General features: G+C 46.8%; 1 protein-coding gene across 2 annotated transcripts; it reads right to left on the minus strand.

The window, feature by feature from the left end:
- Positions 1–5,276: 5,276 nt before the first annotated feature.
- On the minus strand, positions 5,277–13,262 carry LOC144733161 (uncharacterized). Of its 2 annotated transcripts, XM_078614945.1 has the most exons (3): positions 12,646–13,262; positions 11,466–11,782; positions 5,277–9,300 (listed from the first exon to the last, which is right to left on the minus strand). In XM_078614945.1, exons 1-3 carry the CDS (start codon positions 12,665–12,667, stop codon positions 8,464–8,466), a joined length of 1,176 nt encoding a protein of 391 aa, XP_078471071.1. In that variant the 5' UTR covers positions 12,668–13,262; the 3' UTR covers positions 5,277–8,463. The 2 variants fall into 2 exon arrangements, with proteins under 2 accessions (XP_078471071.1, XP_078471070.1); XM_078614944.1 differs by lacking the exon at positions 12,646–13,262 and having other exon boundaries at positions 11,466–12,110.
- Between the last annotated feature and the right edge of the window lie 5,444 nt (positions 13,263–18,706).

Genomic DNA, 18,706 nt, shown 5'->3' on the forward strand with positions numbered 1-18,706 from the left:
GACTCCAACGTATTTAATGAATGAGCATGAATGAACATCAATGAGCTTTGATGAGTATAAATGGCTTTCAATGAGTTTCAATGACTTTCAACGAGATTCATGGTTCTCAACGAGGTAAAACTGTTTGAAAAACAGAACACTAAATACATCATCCATTAATACTTGCAATATCAATACAATGAACACTGCTGCATCATAAAATTGTTTTAGATAACATGAATCTCAACAAAAGATACTGGATGGAACTGGCACCTACATTAGCACTGAGTGTCTATACAACAAGAGAATAAGCTACTGTGTTAAATAAGGTCACTTTGTGCAATCACCATACTGCAGCCTAAATGTACAGCGCTGCGTATAACACTGACCTGTGGATGAGAAACTTCTTCATCCTTGCTCTCAAGAACAAAATAAAGTTACATGGGCACAAGTCTGGCTCGACTTATTTAACTACAACTAATTTATTATCCAACTACAAGTAACATTCACGATAATTATCCAACTACAAATAACATTCACGATAATGATCGATAATTATCGTGAAAGTTATTTGTAGTTGGATAAGTCGAGCTACTTGCTTTATAATGCAAGACAGGTGTCGTTGTTAACTTGGCCCCATATTCATCGTAACAATTTAACAGCATTATAAAGGCATTTACAGCATTGCAACGGAAATTCCAACATTATAACAGCATTCCCAGTATTTTGAGAACATAAACGAACTTGCAGACAACGCTTCTCAAAGTCCCGCAATGTACAGATGCACCCATCTTCACAGAGACGCTAATTGTGCCTCCATTTTGTACTCTGCATAATGGCTGACACCCCCTGCTGGCCGCGTGGCATTGAGACCCTTAACCCAGAACATCCTAGTCACGTGACCAAACTCAGCACCCTCATATCAGGAAGATCCTGGATAAACACACTCCCCATATCTGTCGTGGGACAGACATATTTACTGTGTTGAATCGGACCTGGATCCAGGATCCAGGATCCAGGTCCGATTCAACACAGTACATAAAATCCGTGATCTGGTACCGTCTGTAAAAGATGTGGTTCCAGACATACAGTACCCTGGCGTCTACAAACTAAGTTGCCTCTGTGGTAGCAGTTACATTGGGGAAACCAAACGACATGTCTCGGACCGCATCCGTGAACATAAAGCTGACCTGAAACACGGTAGGACAAACACCTCAGCCGTGGCAGATCACTGTTACAACTCAGTGGGCTCACATGACATTGACTTCTCCAAGACAGAGGTTCTCTGCAAGCCATCTGGCTATCATGAGAGATTCGTTCATGAGGCGATCCACATATACAAACACAAAGACAATTTTAACCGAGAAGATGGATTCTGGCTTAGCAATCATTGGAAGGACGTAATAAACCATTTCGATACACATTAGGGTGGGTAGAATAATACATAGTGTTATTTTAAAATGTATAAAGTATAGGGTGGTTTACAGCAATGCAGTATATAATTTAATGTTGGGTTTATCTATGGCAGTATATAGTACGGTATATGCTCGTGTGATGTAAGAGAATAAAGTTTAGATGGAAGCATATTATATAATTTTTACGACGTAGAATTGTAATGTATTACTTGCTGTTAGTAACTCAGCTTATTGTAGAGTATAGTAAGTATACTGATGGTACTATGCAGTTTATACTTTAGTTTTTTATGTAGTTTATACTTTAGTTTTATACGTGGTTGTTTAGTAACTGCAGCTACATATCATTAACATTCCATTCCTTTGTTAATGCTACTCCCTGCACCCCCCCTTGGTGCTGCTGATCCTGCATAATGCATGGGCATAATATGACTTTGAAACCCCCCCGCCCACCTCCTACGCATTTCCCATGAATATGCTAAATTCCTCTTCATATGCACATTCTTTTTGTTAAGGCGCTCTTCCACCTCCAACCCAGCTTATATATAAGCTCCTAGCTTGGTAGCGTCTCATTCTTCACCTGAAGACGGCTGCTTGCGTTGTAGCGGAAACGTCGTGAGAATTATTTTATTTTATTATGTTTTATTTTTATTATTTTATTACTTCCCTTCTACGTGACTTTACCGAAAGAACCAAGAAGATGAATCCCTGCAGTCACGAAAGCTTTAAATCGAAAAAGGCCAGCGGTTGCCAAGGAGGAAACGAGGGGGGGGGGCATGAGGGCATCACGTGTCGACGGTGACGCGTGCGGTCGTTACGTGGTCGTGACTCAAGGATGTGCGAGAGCGGTTTGCATCGCCAAAGACGCCTCCCCCGAGGAGCTCCGGTAACCACGGCGAGTTGTTGCTTGCAGAGCGGAGACGAACATTGTTTTGAGATGGAGCGGTTTTACTGTCTGGATCGTTGGCAAATCTCGATATGGACACTTCGGACGTGGCTAACTTGACAGGCCTTGAGCAGAACCCCGTGGTTCAAGGTGTTTTACTCTGATCCGTGCAGCCGGGGGTGTTCTCCCAACTGCGAACAAGAGCTGAAGTCCAGCACGAGTTTTGTGGATCAGCACCGTGAACGGCACTTTGAGGGAGCTGTGCAAAGGGGCGACCGATTGTTTTTTTTGTTCGAGGGAAGGGAGAGGGCAACGTGAAAGAACTTCAACGGTGGAAGAGGGACGTCCACGGCGTCTTAAACTCGCATTGCGAGAAGATAGCGGAGCTGTGTTCTGGACACAAACCACTCACCGCATTGGTCTTGTGGTGCGGCGACAGGAGTTTGTTCAAGTACTTTGAGAAGGTCTTGGAAAGCCTTGACCTGACTCTTCATAGGGACTTAAAAATTGCAATTTGCCTGGGTACAGATATTGATGTGGGCCTATTCATTCAGACTTATGGGGAATCGCTAGAGGTAGGCACCTCAAATGTCCACAGCGTTTCAATTCCCAAGGTGTGCTCTTTCATTTCGGAAACGGATATATCCACGCCGCAAAAGAAATACCACATTCTGCCGAAGAGTGGCGAAGAGAACGTCGAGAAGTTAACGGTGGAGATGAAAGACGTGATCTGGCTGTGGGAATATTTCGATGTCCCCTACTGGAATTATGATAACAAGCCCCAGCACTTTGACTAGTCCAAGCTGGACAGTGAATTTGTGCACGGGCACGCGGTAAAATGGCACGAGATCAGCCTCGGCTACGACACGGACAGGGGACAGGTGAAAAAAACAAGAGATTGTGAATCGAATCCAAAGCTTAAATTCAAATCCCGGAGATCTTGCAAGATCACGCTTCACAACGAACCCAGCGCCCGTCGAAACACACTCGGACGCGGCATTTCGTGGCGTCGACACGAGAGTGACAATTCGACTACGCGTGCATTTGCGTCGTCTGTCCAAGGACACGGACGCCGATTTCATGAACACCTGCGGTTAAATTCTACGTCGGGGTTCGGCTTTGAGCACGGGAATCGAAGCGTACCGCGTGACGGAACTCGGGGGGAAAAGGCGCTGAGAGAAACGCAATCGCCGGAGCGAAGTTTCCCGGAATTCCGAGCAGGAGGCCTGCGGCACCTGCGGTCACAGACGCCTCGGCAAAAACATTGAACGGATGCACACTTGGGGGTCGTTTTTCATTGGACGTAGCGCAACATCGGTCGGTGAAAGAAACACACAGAGCACATTACGAGGCCATTTTTATACAAATTGGTCACCATTCGCCATTACACGACATCCTCGTTCAACGTGAGAATCTTATATCATCTTATATTTACATAGCGCCTTGAAATCCAAGGGGCGTTACAAGAGTTCTAAGTGGTACAAAGAGGTTAGGTGAAGGTGATGTGGTGGCATGAGAGAAGAGGCGAGGAGGGGAAACAGAAGAGGTGGGTAGGGATTGTTAGCAATAATTCACGTGTCTACTTGTACACCCACGCACACACGTGTACACCAACGCACACACACGTGTAGACCCACCCACACACGTGTACACACACACACACGTGTACACACACACCACACATGTACACACACACGTGTACACCCACCCCTTGCAGTGGTCTTTGCGCTGCAGTGGCACCCAACGATTATGCTGATGTAGATGTTACTCACGTCTGACATGGTTATTGTTCACAATAGTGGTGTTTTTGTGGATCAGATCGCGTCAATGTATGCATCTTGTGTCGTTAAACCCGCCACCACCCAACACCCAATCAGTAAGTTTTAGTGTCACGTAAACAGACCGCGCCAATTCGTTACCAGTGTAGTGACGTAAATTAAGTCACTGGTAGGGCCGGCCGCCGATTACAAGGTGGAATTGTGTGCCTCAAGCCTCTCTCTGGCACCGGAGCAGCTGCGGCGTGGAAGCGTGGCCCTAGAGGACACGGTTCGGAGAACAGTCATGAGAGAGGCACGTGAGGGCGTGACAGGCTGGGTGACCCCGAGAGGGCACGTGACTGGCGTGGGGTAGCGAGGGGGGGGGGGCAAAAGGGGGGGCTGGAGGGACACGTCAAGCTCCCACGGGGACCTTCTGGGAAGTTCCAGAAGGAGGGAGGATCAAGGAGAGGTCCCCGGGAGACATTGTGGCTGTCTCTTGGACGATCTTCGGGTCTTCGATCGTCACGCTCGGCATCGTGGGTTAGGCAGTACGTTCCTGACCTGACTCGGTTATGTAGTTACACCTGTTGGGGTCTAGTTAACTAGGAGTGTGTTAAGCAGTTACCGTGTTGGGTGTTATAATAAAACGTGTTGCTTCACAGTTCAAGTGTGTGCCTCCTTGGAACCCACTACACTAGTACAGCACTAGCAGAAAGTAGTGTATAGTAGTGTAGTGTATAATATAGTGTACAGTAGAGTATAGTGTAGTGTACAGTGTTGTGTTTAGTGTTGTATAATCGTACATCACTACACCGGTTGTGTGTTGGAGAGCAAATCCACAACATTAACAACTATTTTATGGATTATATTGATCGCGACAGCCTACGTGTTAAAATGTCTGTTGTTCACAATTGCACCCATTGAAAATTTTATAATTATACACTACGTAGTGCGTTTACAAAGCAACAAATGTCACAGCAAGAGGGCAGACAGTACATCAAAAAGGACGAGCTGATTGGACAAAGGCTTTTATTGAGTAATAAACCATGATTAGTATTTGCAATAAGCGGTGCACGTACTTTTCACATGGAATGTCACAGCTTAGAGGTCATAATATTGGCCAAATGTTGGGTGCCCGTAGTATAATGTTAACTACATCTCAAAGTTCCAGGTCTCCTCAGCCATGGTCATTCCCTCCCTTCTCTATGCTTGAGAAACGTGGATCCCCCCCCCCCCCCCATAATTGTACATTTTCGCCAGTTAGAAACATTGAGGTTTCCCTGCCTACGACCCATGCAAGGTTTAACCTGCAGGCTGGATTGTGTGAGAAGCTCACAAATCCTTGAAAGATCTGGACAAAGTCCCATCGGTGAGCTCCTCCGGCAGGCCCGCATGCCCAATCACCGCATGCCCAAACAGCTTTTGTTCGGCCGGACCGAGGGGGCTAAATGGGCGCGGCATGGGCTACAGAAGAGATGGAGTCATGTGGTACAGGAGGACGTGGAGCTGAGTGGAGTTGCCAATGACTGGGACCAGCGGTGTTAAGATCGGCCTCTGTGGAGGAGGCTCGTGAAGGACGCTGCTACTGGGCATTTGGAGGCAGTCTCCCTCCAGTAACAGCAGAGGGCAGAGGAGCGACGCTCAAAACAACGAGCAGAGTGCCGGGCAGATAAAGCGGATAGGTGGTGTATTTAAAAGTCATCTCAGTCGGTCAACCCATGGCACTTGCTGGGTCTGTCCCGTGACCTCCTCCTGCACTTAGCCTGGCACAGAAATACAACCCATGGCACCTGCAGGGTCCGTCCCGTGACCTCCTGCCAGCAGCGAGCCTTCGACATTGACAATGCCAGTTGTATGTTGATCTTCATCCATGCTCATTGCATCTCACAACGCTGCGCTGAATACGATCATTATCCTTGCATAATCTCGTTCAGGGTTACATCGTATGCATGGCGATATTCATTGTTGTTACATATTACAGCGAATTAAAAATGCGTCAGATAATAAGAATGAATTAAAAGCAACGAGGAATGTGAATATAAATTGGACGAGCTACGTCAACATGAAACCCGTCAGCTCAAAATTTAAAACAGGAAGCAAAAATCAAGAAATGGTTACACAAATTAAAGGTATAAGCAACATAAAAGTTACCACACACACACAGAGGTTTAGAAAATGATGTGTGTGCACTTGTGTGGGTGTGTGCACACGTGTGTGTGTGTGCATGTGTGGTGTGTGCGTACACATGTGTACACGTGTGTGTGTGTACACGTGTGTGTGTGTACACGTGTGTGTGTACACGTGTAAGTGGATGTGTTTAAACGTGTGGTGTGAGCGGGTGTGTACACGTGTGTGCGTGTGTACACGTGGGTGGGTGTGTGTAAATGTGTGTATGGGTGGGTGTAATTGTGTGTGTGTACACGTGTTTGTGTGTGCACACGTTTGGTGTGTGTGTACACGTGTGTGTTGGTGGGTTAACACGTGTGTGGGTGTGTGTACACGTGTGTGGGTGTACACGTGTGTGTGTATATGATATTATTGTTTTGGGTTATAAATTAATTATCATTCAATCGTTTTACTATTTACGTGTGGACAGTGATGTAGGCGGTGCCTCTGGAGACCACCTGGAGAAGATTCCAGGCGCGCGTTGACAACGATGGCGAACAAGTGGGAGACTCTTTGACTTTTGAAGCTATTAACATTACATTTGTTATTATGTTTACAGTCCATTATTATCCGTTCTTTTTCCATTGGACACGATAGTCCAATATAAGTGGTAAAACAATTGAAGCACCCTGTTTATCGATGTTGTTGTTGGGGTTAGGGATAGTGTTTGAATGATTATTAGAAATACACCGCTCATTGTGAACAACTTAGAATGGGTGCTGTGTACCCTCTCTGGCGGGAGTGAAACAGCAGGAGGTCATGTTAAGATGCTCAAACATCAAACAGAAAACTTTTGCAAGGAATCAAGTTTCTGCATTCACCACCACACGGAACTTGTGGTGACCAGACAAACAAAATCCATGTCTCAGGTCATATATTGATGGCAGTGTCATTGAAACTGATTGGTCGACACGAGTGACAAGCAGCAGGCTTCTTTAGGGGCTAGTCTCACTGCCAGTGTCAGTAGACCAGGTATATAATATATTGTCACTTATGTATAAAGTATCTTTAATTATAATGTAATTATAACGTTATATGGCATTGTCTTAGTAACTGATTGGCCTACAACAGAGGCAGCAGCCTTCTTTAGGGCCTAGTCTCACCACCATTGTCTCACTACCAGTGTCAGTAGACAGTATAATATATTATTACTTAGTAGACATTGTCTTTATAATAATGCAACTACAATGTTACATGCCATTGTCTTGGTAACTGAATGGCCTACAGCAGAGGCAGCAGACTTCTTTAGGGTCTAGTTTCCACCAGCAGTGCGAGACCAGAGAACGACGCCAAAAGGCGACCAGCACAAGGACCATTCCACACGTCTCGGGGCATTGACAGCTCGGGGAGGGCAGATACACAATGGTCTCACTTCACAGCCCTGATCGTCTCGTTCTAAATCAATGGGGGGAAAGCCAATTTACGGTTTGCTAAATGTGCGTCTTTACACGCGGTTCCTGAAGAACAAAGTCAATTTGTGTCTATACGGTGAAATCTTACTATATATATACAGTAATGTTTCACTGTCTATGTATACAGTGACGTTTCACTGTATATATACAGTAATGTCTCAGAGTGTGTATATATATACACAGCAAGGTCTCACTATACTGTATACACAGTGAGGTTTCACTCTGTTTATACTAACGTCTCAGAGTATACATGAATACAGATAGGTCTCACTGTACATATACAGTTAGTTCTCAGTGTATTTATGTACACTAATGTTTCACCGTCTATATATAGTGAGGTCTCACTATATACAGTAATGTCTCAGAGTGTATATATCTGTGTGTGTGTCTATACAGTAATGTATCAGAGTAAGTATATATATGTTTGTGTGTCTACACAGTAATGTATCAGAGTGTATATTTGCGTGTGTGTGTCTACACAGTAATGTCTCAGAGTATGTGGTGGGGGTCGGGTTCTGTGTGTCCCCTCCTTAGCACGAATTTCCATAAGTTGGGGTTCACCTACACGAGAGTCGATATACTTTGTATACCCTATTATATACTACTATGTTACTATACTACTATGTGCTACTTTATTAATATACTACTATATGACTATACGAGTGTATTCTACAGTATATGAAAGATGCTATAGCTGGGTGGACTCGTTTCTTGCGCGGGTGATACGGGTACAAGTGTAAGTACGAATCGAGGGTGGTCGGTCGCGGTACGAGCGGGAACCACGTATGCTGAGCCCCCATCGTGTACTCTGAGACCTTGCCGTACGTATCGAGGGGGTGGATACCCATCATCTAATTCCTATTTCTCTCGAAGTAATCGTTGATCTTCGCCATTCCGATCAGGTGCAACTTCAAGTCGCTGTACTTCTCCTGCCAGTGCTCTTCTATCTGCGACGGGTTGTTCCTGTGCGCGCTGATCGTGGCCGAGATCAGGTTCAGGATGTTGACGCCGAGGAACACGGCGGCCACCGCGAATCCGGTTATCCGCATGCCGCCTTTCGCCACGCCCTTCGCCACCGCCAACGCGACGTTGTTGCCCGTGTTGCTGTAGCCCGCCGCACCCACCTTCACCAACGCAGTTGAGCTTTTGACGATGTCCACCGTGCCGCCTGCCATCTTTCCGCCCACGGTGACTTTGGCTGTTTCCGCGGTGCCCGAGGGCGCTTCTGTGCCTCCCTTGACGGACACGCTCTCGGACACCAGCGTGTCCATGGTCACGACGTCGCGCTCGGTTGCCACCGAGTAAACCCAACACACCACTTCGGCGAACCTCGCGCCGGCAATTTTATCATTCTCGACATTCGCTCTCGCCTCCTTGGTCGAGGCTTTGTTCATCACCAGCACGGCGATCGACGACCCCGCGGCCGTGATGCTTCCGGCCACCCCCGTGGCCGTGCCGGCGATGGTGAGGCCCAGAGACGCGCCGAAGGTCAACGGGGCGAGGGCCAAGCCAGCAATGACCATGGCACCGCCGACGATGCCCGCAGAAGCGCCGGTCGCTTTGGAGATTTTGCCGTCTCGCTTCCTCTTCCTCAGCTGAACGATCATCTTGAAGAGCATCTTCAAGACCTCAATCCTCCTCGTCCTCCATTCGGGAAATGTCTCCACGAGCTTCCTGCATGCTTGGGACTGTTGTGGAAGCGAAGATGATGACAGCAACAAAAGGTGGAGGCATTGAAATGTGACAGTGGCGTCATGACAAGTAATCACGCAAAGTCGTAACCCTTTCTTAGTGCCCTTTGAAACGTGTTCACCCAGTGTGTGTGTGTGTGTCTTTGTGTGTGTTTGGGGAGGTGGAAGAAGTAGTCACACCCTGTGAGTGGCTGGCTGAGGTGCCATCTGTTGAGGAAGTACTGAAGGCGATCCTGGGTCTGAGACCAGAAAAGGCACCAGGCAGAGATGATCTCCCATGCGAAATGCTGAGGGAGGGTGGCGTTTGTGCAGAGACTGCCCTACATGACATCATAACAACAGTCTGGACCACTGGATGGGTTCCGCAGGATTTAAGAAGGGGGACCGCACAGACTGTAACAACTACAGGGGCATCTCACTCCTCAGTGTGCTGGGAAAAGTCCTGGCAAGGATCTTTCACCATTGCCTTGCCAGGCAGGCTGAGGAGAGGATTGCGGAGCCCCAATGTGTTTCCAGGACAAGGGGGTCCTACACGGATGCTATATGTTCTGTCTGTCTGCTACAGCAGGGGTGTATGGAATTCCAACAGGACCTAAATATCTGCTTTATCGACCGGTCAAGGCCTATGATACCATCAGTAGGCCTGGGCTCTGGTTTCGTCTTCGTGCTTTCAGATTCCCAGACTGTCTACTCAGTTTTTCATTAAGGACCTTCATGATAGTGGTCAGGCCCAGGTAAATTTGTGTGACTGGGTGTCGGAGCCATTTTTTGTTCTGAAGATTTCCACAGATGCACTGGTGTATTTTCCATATGATAAAGATGCAATTGGAGGCTGATCGATGCCCGGGTCCGGTCAAGGGATGGCTCCTTATTAGTCAACCATGGTATGATGTGTGCAGATGATCTGGTGAGTGGGTGAGTGAGTGTGTGAGTGGGCCAGTAGGGGGTACAGCTAGTGGTGTATTTCTAAGTCATCTCAGTCGGTCAACCCATGGCACCTACAGGGTCTGTCTCATGACATCCTTCCAGTGGGCGTTCGACACGTTGTAGAGACCCATAGAGATGCATAGAGACCCATAGAGATACGTAGAGACCCATAGAGACACGTATAGATACAAAGATATCCATAGAGAGACACATAGATACACAGATACCCATAGAGATGCATAGAGACCCATACATACATAGAGACCCATAGAGAGACACAGAGATACATACGATACATAGAGACCCATAGAAATATATCGAGACCTATAGTGAACCAGAGAGCCATAAAGACCCATAGAGACCCATAGAGATACAAAGAGACCCATACTAAAACTAAACGATGTTTATGTTATCAGGTGTGTAACGACATAAATGGGCCATTCTATGGCGACAGTGGGTGTACTATACACAAGGGCTCACTAGAGGGCAGATTCTGGATGTCACGGAGGTCGGGTCAGGACATGACAGTCTGGGTGAACCCGCGAGAGCACGTGACTGCACAAGGGGGCACGGGGGCCTGCCAGAAGGGGGTGAGCGGGCCACGTGATGTGGACCCAAACTCTTCTGCAAAGGATCGAGGAAAGGGGGCGTGACCACGAGCGGAGCCCGGCCACGTCACACGAGAGAGAGAAGCCGAGCTCCGAAGGGGAGCGTGGCTATTCAACCCGGGAAAGAAGTCGTCTTCTCCGATCTTCGCTCTTCAGTACGCGACAACACGACGGCGTGTCGGCAGTTCTAGTTCAACCTTATTGGGAATCCGATCAAGTGGTTAGTTGGTTAGGCCACCACCTTACGTAGTTTACCTGAAATGTACATAGTCGCTCGGAATGTACATTGGAACGTTGAATAGTGTTGGTTGTGTTAGAGAATAAAAACGTGTTGCCTCCCAGTCTTGGTGTGCGCCCGATTAGAACCCACTACAGGTGTAATGCCCCACTGATCTGCAATCTCCAACTATGCAGTAGCCAAGTCATCGTCAGAGTTGAGTTTGAACCCACGACCTCCTGTACACCAGGCGAGGTAGTCAACATATCCTAGCCACCGTGATGACGAGAGAGAGAGAGACAGCAGGCTCCAAATATACAGCGGCAGGCAGGTCATCGTCAGGGTTCCGGGATCGGAATCCCAACGACCTCCAGCGTACCGAAACGGAACGGCGTTCCGACCAAACTCACCCGCTCATTTGCCCGCCACGCCGATCCGTCGCCGCAAAGTTTCGACGACACGAGGTTCTCCCTCGCTCGCTCCGCCTGCGCTCTCAGCTCCTCGTCCGTCCGCAATTTCGGCTTCCACTCCCAGCGCAGATTGCACGTCCACTGCGGGCAGGGGCATTTCTTCCGCGTCCGTTCCAGCTCCCAGTGGACGTCGAAGCAAATGCGGCAGAAGGTGTGGCCGCACGGCAGGAACACGGGGTCGTAGAAGATGCCCTCGCAGATCGCACAGTTGAGGCTGTAAGCCTTGCGTGGTTGGTTGGAGGTTGATTTCGCCTGCCCTGTAAAAGAACACACCCCCCCACACACATAGCCATCATCATCATCTCGGCACACATCGTCACACGCGTCACAAATCATCACACGCGTCACGCATCAAACACACACATCACACATCATCATCTCACACATCACACTCATCTCACACATCATCACACATCATCAAACACATCGTCACACATCATCACACACGTCACATCACACACCAACACCACCACGAAAGATGGGGATGATAGGGTAAAAACAGCCTATTTCTGCCCATATACTCAACACTACCCATAGACTCAACCCTACCCATAGACTCAACACTGCCCATAGACTCAACACTGCCCGTAGACTCAACACTGCCCGTAGACTCAACACTACCCGTAGACTGAACACTGTCCGTAGACTCAACACTACCCATAGACTCAACACTGCCCATAGACTCAACACTGCCCATAGACGCAACACTGCCCATAGACGCAACACTGCCCATAGACGCAACACTGCCCATAAACGCAACACTGCCCATAGACTCAACACTGCCCATAGCCTCAACACTGCCCATAGACTCAACACTGCCCATAGACTCAACACTGCCAGTAGACTCAACACTGCCCGTAGACTCAACACTACCCGTAGACTCAACAATACCCGTAGACTCAACACTGCCCATAGACTCAACACTGCCCATAGACTCAACACTGCCTATAGACTCAACACTACCCATAGACTCAACACTACCCATAGACTCAACACTACCCATTGACTCAACACTGCCCATAGACTCAGCACTACCCATAGACTTAAAACTACCCATAGACTCAACACTGCCCATACACTCAGCACTACCCATAGACTGTAGTTGTAGTTTGTAGTTCACCTTTGCTCTGTTCTGAGCCCATGTTGTTGCCGAGCCTCTTAAAATCGCAGCCCTTGATGTGGAGAGTTCTGTGAGCAACACGGTGGGATAGTGAGCTTGTGTAGTGTATAGTGTAGTATATAGTAGTGTAGTGTAAAGTAGTGTATAGTGTAGTGTATAGTAGTGTAGTGTATAGTAGTGTATAGTGTAGTGTATAGTATTGTAGTGTATAGTATTGGAGTGTATAGTGTAGTGTATATTATTGTATTGTACAGTAGTGCAGTGTATAGTTGTGTAGTGTATAGTAGTGTAGTGTATAGTAGTATCATGTTGAGTGTAGTGTATAGTAGTGTATAGTGTAGTGTATAGTATTGTAGTGTATAGTGCAGTGTATAGTAGTGTAGTGTATAGTAATGAATAGTGCAGTGTATGGTATTGTGGTGTATATTGCAGTGTATAGTCGTGTAGTGTATAGTAGTGTAGTGTATATTAGTATAGTGTATAGAAATGTAGTTAATAGTAGTGGAATGTTTGGTGTAGTGTATAGTCGTGTAGTGTATAGTGAAGTGTATCGTAGTATAGTGCATAGTAGTGTACAGTTTGTGTATAGTGTCATATATGGTAGTGTATAGTGTACTGTAAAGTGTAGAGTATAGTAGTGTATACTGTATGGTATAGTAGTGTACCGTGTATTGTGTAGTGTATAATAGTGTACAGTGTAGTGTATAGTGGTGTATATGAATGTATAGTGTAGTGTACAGTAGTGTAGTGCTTGGCGTAGTGTACGGTGTAGTGAATAGTAGTGTATAGTGTAGTGAATGGTAGTGTATAGTGTCGTAATGTACGTATCCCTTTTCCAAAAATTAATACTGAGTGTGATATTGTCTCTTTTGAATGTCAAAGCTCCTTGTGGCGATAGACGCGTTCCCTGCGTCCCGAACGTCGCAAAACCCAGATGACAAACCCATACAGCGCCAGAATGGGAAGCGAGGGGAAACACTTTACTAGAGGCTTTGATCGGATGGCCATGATGAACATCACCAGAGCCTGAGGCCGGTTCTTGTGAAGCCTCAATATAAGTTCGCTTCCCAGGAATTAAACCGAGTCGACGTAGCAGAAGGGCAAACGCGTCAAATGGCAGGGCCATGGACGAAATAACTCCTTGTGTGGGCAAGGGGTGACCCCTGACACATTTACGAGAGATATGTTTACGGTCAAAGCAGAATGTCCCTTTGTCGCTCCAACGACTCTCTGAGTTAACAAACCCCGGTGCCTGGAAAGTTTAAACGTTCACAGTGACAACCGCCGCACATTAAAATAATCGCAAACGTCGTGGTTACAACTACTACTGCTGCACGGTAATCTAATGATGGGATCCATTGTTACATGGCAATGCAGCACAATCGGGAGGTTTTAAACGCGACTCGTTTGCTTGTCCTTATTAACAATCGCAGTTATGACATACGGTCTGGTTTGAAGCATGCTTGCCAACAGGGACACTCAATTGATATTAATAACGTTGAAGTGTTGTGTAAAACGAATTACTACTGGCAAAGACTAATTAGAGCATCCATTGAAATTGAGAGAAACAGAAATAACTTTAATCGCTTAGACAGCTACAAGCTTAGTGCGGCCTGGAAGCGTATTATTAAATAATACATATTACAATTCCTTATAGGGGAAACAAATACAAATTAACTGATTACTAACGTAGCATATAATTACAATAACACACATTACAACTGATTACTAATCTACAACTCACATCGTAACAATTGCCTGATTACTAATTTAGTATATAATTACAATAACCCCCCCTCTGCCTCAAATCGTTGCAACTGATGAGTTAAATTATGACGTCACCATGCTGCTGCTCTATTTAAGACCGGGAGCAAGAGCAGAGCCTCATCATTCATGCGAATTGCCCGATGATGCAGGATGCAATTATCAGCGAAACGTCGTACGCAAAAATTGTAAATGTTGCGGTTTCACGCTTCAACACACTGGTGGGCTAAAGTCATGAACTATTTGTCTTTTGTCAAAGTGACACTTTTTTTTGCTGATTGTCCGTGTCGGGTGGTGGAGGGTTACGACACATTCATAAATGACGCGATCGAACCCAAAAACGTTGATTATGAATAATATTGGTCGCGAAAGCCTACTTGTTAAACTATACGGCTGTGTTGAGTCTCTGGGTAGTGTTGAATATACATGGGCAGAGAGTAACAACCGATCACGATCTGATCAGATAATTGTATTGCCGTCGAATGATTGTACATCGAGAATGAAACACAAATATTCGCAGGTTAATCACAGTTATCAAACCAACGTCTGGCGAGCAAAACTTACTTTAGTGTATAGTGATGACAACGTATCAATAATTGGTGGGGTTAGATGTTTGACGCGATCTAACAAACCCTCCTAGCTTTGAGTATTTATCGCGAGCGCCTGCTGTGTAGAAATGCTACGGCGTCATATTGTGAAAGTTTACAAAGAGCAGGCGTTTTAAAGTCCTTACCTCTACTTGCGATTTCAAAGGCCTGTGGTGATTGTAATGTTAAGAGCGGGCGATATTTATATGCTGCGTGGCTGTTTTGGACTTCAATTGTGACGCAAATTCCCGGACTAGAACACGACAATACAATTTCCAAGAAGCACACATAAACACACACACCTGTTTGTGTGTCTTTGTGTGTGTGTGTGAAGTACAAAGATCGATGTATTTTGTACTCCCACGCATTTCCTACGAGGTGCAAACGGTTGGCGGAGTCGAGATCAGCACCGATGTGATCAATGCACATGGAACGACTAAGTAGCTTCGGGTCTAATTAAGGGGGGAATGTGGAAGGCGGGAAGCCTGCGAGTGGTGTTTTTTTTCACCTTATTGTCGTACGGCTGCTGTAGATGCAGAGCCAACGACTGCGATTTCACACTCAGCTGGGTCAAGCAACGGATAACATTTGGCTGAATGGGTGGGTGGATGAGTGAGTGGGTGGGTGGACGAGTGAGTGGGTGGATGAGTGGATAAGTGATTTGGTGAGTGGGTTAGTGGATGAGAATGTGGGTGATTGAGCGAGCGTGATTGAGTGGGTGAGCAGGTGGGTGATTGAGTGTGTGGGTGTCGGGGTGGGTATTGGTGTGTGTGGTTGGATATCGATGAGTGTGGGTGAGTGTGGTTGTATCTGTACTAGATGGAAATTCCTCCGGTACAGCCGTCGAAGGCTTCACGAGCTACGTGGTCAAAATAGATGTGAAATAATGTGAAAGCCAGATGACATCCCTGTCACACCCCAAGGTAAACATGGAATGGCTCCGAATCTTAACCACGGAGGTCTACCCAGGCCTGCTCACCATCATGAAGTGGATGATATCATTGCCCAGGATAACCTCGCTCTTAAGGGTTTGGAACACATCACTGCAGACGTGGCAAAATTGGAAATCGCTGGAATCCTCAAAAACGCTAAGACACCTATCAGCAACATCAGTAAGGATGAGCACTTTGAGCTTTCTCAATTAAAAAAGAGAGATGACATCGTCATCCTCTCAGCCGAAAAGGGCAATGCCACAGTCATCATGGACAAAACCACATACAACAACAAAATTCAGGACCTACTTAATGATGGTGGCTATACACAAATTAAAAGAGATCCCACCAACAGCCTCGTTACGAAAACCAACAATATCATCACTGATTCGACATCTTTAATCGAACCAACCAAGCGGGTTTCCTTAAAAACCTCTGCTGCTAGACCACCCAGATTGTATGGCTTACCAAAAATGCGTAAAGAAGGTACACCTCTCCATCCTATCGCGTCCACCATTGGCTCACCCACCTACAAACTGGCCCGAGACCTTACAACCAGTCACTGGTAAGACCGCCTCAGTTGTACTTAACTAAGCTCACTTGGTATCGATATTTTAGGACATCTCACTATCTCCAGGTGATTTGCTCGTTAGTTTCGATGTAGTATCTTTGTTTCCCAAAGTTCCTGTGCCTGACACCATTGTAATCATTGAAGATTTGGCGCAACAAGGACGGAAATTTGATGTACCGGCCCTGGTGAAACACTGCTTCACCAACACTTACTCCACCTGGAATGGAACATTCTACAAACAAGTTGAAGGTACCCCAATGGGTTCTCGCGTATCTGCGGTTGTAGCCAATGTTTTCATGGGAAATTTTGAGACAGACGCCATCCAGGCATCCACTCTACGTCCGTCCTTGTGGAAGAGGTACGTAGATGACACGTTCGTTATCTGGCCACATGGCCGACCGGCTCTGAACCAATTCCTCAACCACATCAATTCCATACACCCAGCCATCAAATTCACCATGGAGGTGGAAAATAATGGCAAGCTACCATTCTTGGATGTTATAATCTAAAAGAGACCAGGTGGCTCAATGGGCCACCTTGTCTACAGGAAAGTAACCCTTACAGATGCCTACCTAAAACCTGACTCACCACCATCCGTCCCAGAAGAATTCCCTCATCAAAACTCTACACCATAGAGCTCGTATTTCCGACCATCACCACCTATCCAGTGAACAGAAACACGTACACCAAGCTCTCAAGACGAATGGATATTCAGACTACACAATCTGTAAATCTATCACCCCAACCGTTGGGAAATAACCATCTGAAGACCCAATCAAAACCATCACCTTGCCATACATAACAGGGGTCGCCAATTGTTTTGATCAAATAATGAGCAAACACAAGATTTAACACGGTACGTAGAATTCGTGATCTGATCTCATCTGTGAACAATGTGATCCCTGACATGCAATACCCCAGCGTCTACAAACTAAGCTGTGTCTGCGGCAGTAGTTAAATTGGGGAAACTAAGCGACATGTCTCGGACCGAGTCCATGAACATAAAGCAGATCTGAAACACAGAAGGACCGATACCTCAGCCGTAGCTGATCATTGCTTTTATGCGGTGGGCTCACGAAGGTACTTGCAAACCCACTGGCTATCAACAAAGATTCGTTCATGAACAGGTGTAATGTGACTATTTTATATATTTTCATTAACAATTACTATTCCGCCATACTGCCTGCAATAAGCAGGTAAAACGTTATGATGCAAGGGATACAACCAAAGCCACACCCGACCGCTTTTGTCTTCCCAGTTGCAATCTTTTACGTGACAGACCAGTTAATCATTTAGGCTGAGTTGACCTAAGGAGGAAGTCATAAAACAGCAGGGATCCGGAGAATTTAACTGAGTAAACCAGGCTACAAAGAGTCAAAAGACATTCCAAAGGGTAATTGTTCTCAATTGCATCCACACGAGCCTTGAGATAACCTCTGGAGGAAGGGAGGTGGGGGGGAATGTGGGCGCGGTGGCAATCATTGGCTCCGGGCCACTAAAAACCGACCAGATGAATGTTGGGGGCGTCAAGGTGGGAGGGTAATTTTATCAGGGTTACAGCGACAGGCACCAGGAGTTTCTGCAGAGCCAGAACCGGAAATGAACTCGGGCTGACATCGCTCCCTCTCGATGCACCGCGCGTTCAAACGTCGGCAGAAGATTCGGACCTTAATGCGTCCTTAGAAAATGAATGAAGCGATCCATAAATTCTTAGTTGGTTGCGAGTGGGACTCTAACGCGCCGAGCCGGGCTCCGTAGGGGTGAGGGATGAACCTGTACGTGAACACCCAGAGAGGTGAAGGCCTTCCCACTATGACCATAAAGATCCCCCGTGTAACCGTAACAGACTGTAGGGGCAAGTGCTGCTAGCGAGCAGCACCTATGAAGGCCGGCACGGCACACGAGGATGTGGGTGGCCAACACCACGCCCGGCCACCTTTGTCTCCCCAGTGGCGATGGCCCATGACCGGATAATCGTCACTGGGTATTGGCCGTGAGCGGGAATCGAACTCGGGTCACCTGGTTCGAAGCGCAACGTGCTAACCGCTACACTACCACTCCCAACAACACACAGACACATACACAAAGACACACAAACAATAGGCACTCCGAAGGGCAATTAAGTGGGTCTGTGCCCACACAATTCGTAAGATGACCTCTGGTGGGAGGGCATTTTATGGGGGGTTATCGCATCAGGTGCCAGGAGG

This window comes from Lampetra planeri, chromosome 45, assembly GCF_965212315.1.
Source record: "Lampetra planeri chromosome 45, kcLamPlan1.2.h2, whole genome shotgun sequence".
Taxonomy (NCBI): domain Eukaryota; kingdom Metazoa; phylum Chordata; class Hyperoartia; order Petromyzontiformes; family Petromyzontidae; genus Lampetra; species Lampetra planeri.

Excerpts from the sequence above, each read along its gene's own strand:
- LOC144733161 (XM_078614944.1), bottom strand. The coding sequence starts at position 11,861 with ATGATTTGTGACGCGTGTGACGATGTGTGCCGAGATGATGATGATGGC. Across the intron at positions 9,301-11,465 it reads CGTGGCGGGCAAATGAGCGG|TCCCAAGCATGCAGGAAGCT; the intron begins GTGAGTTTGGTC and ends CTTCCACAACAG.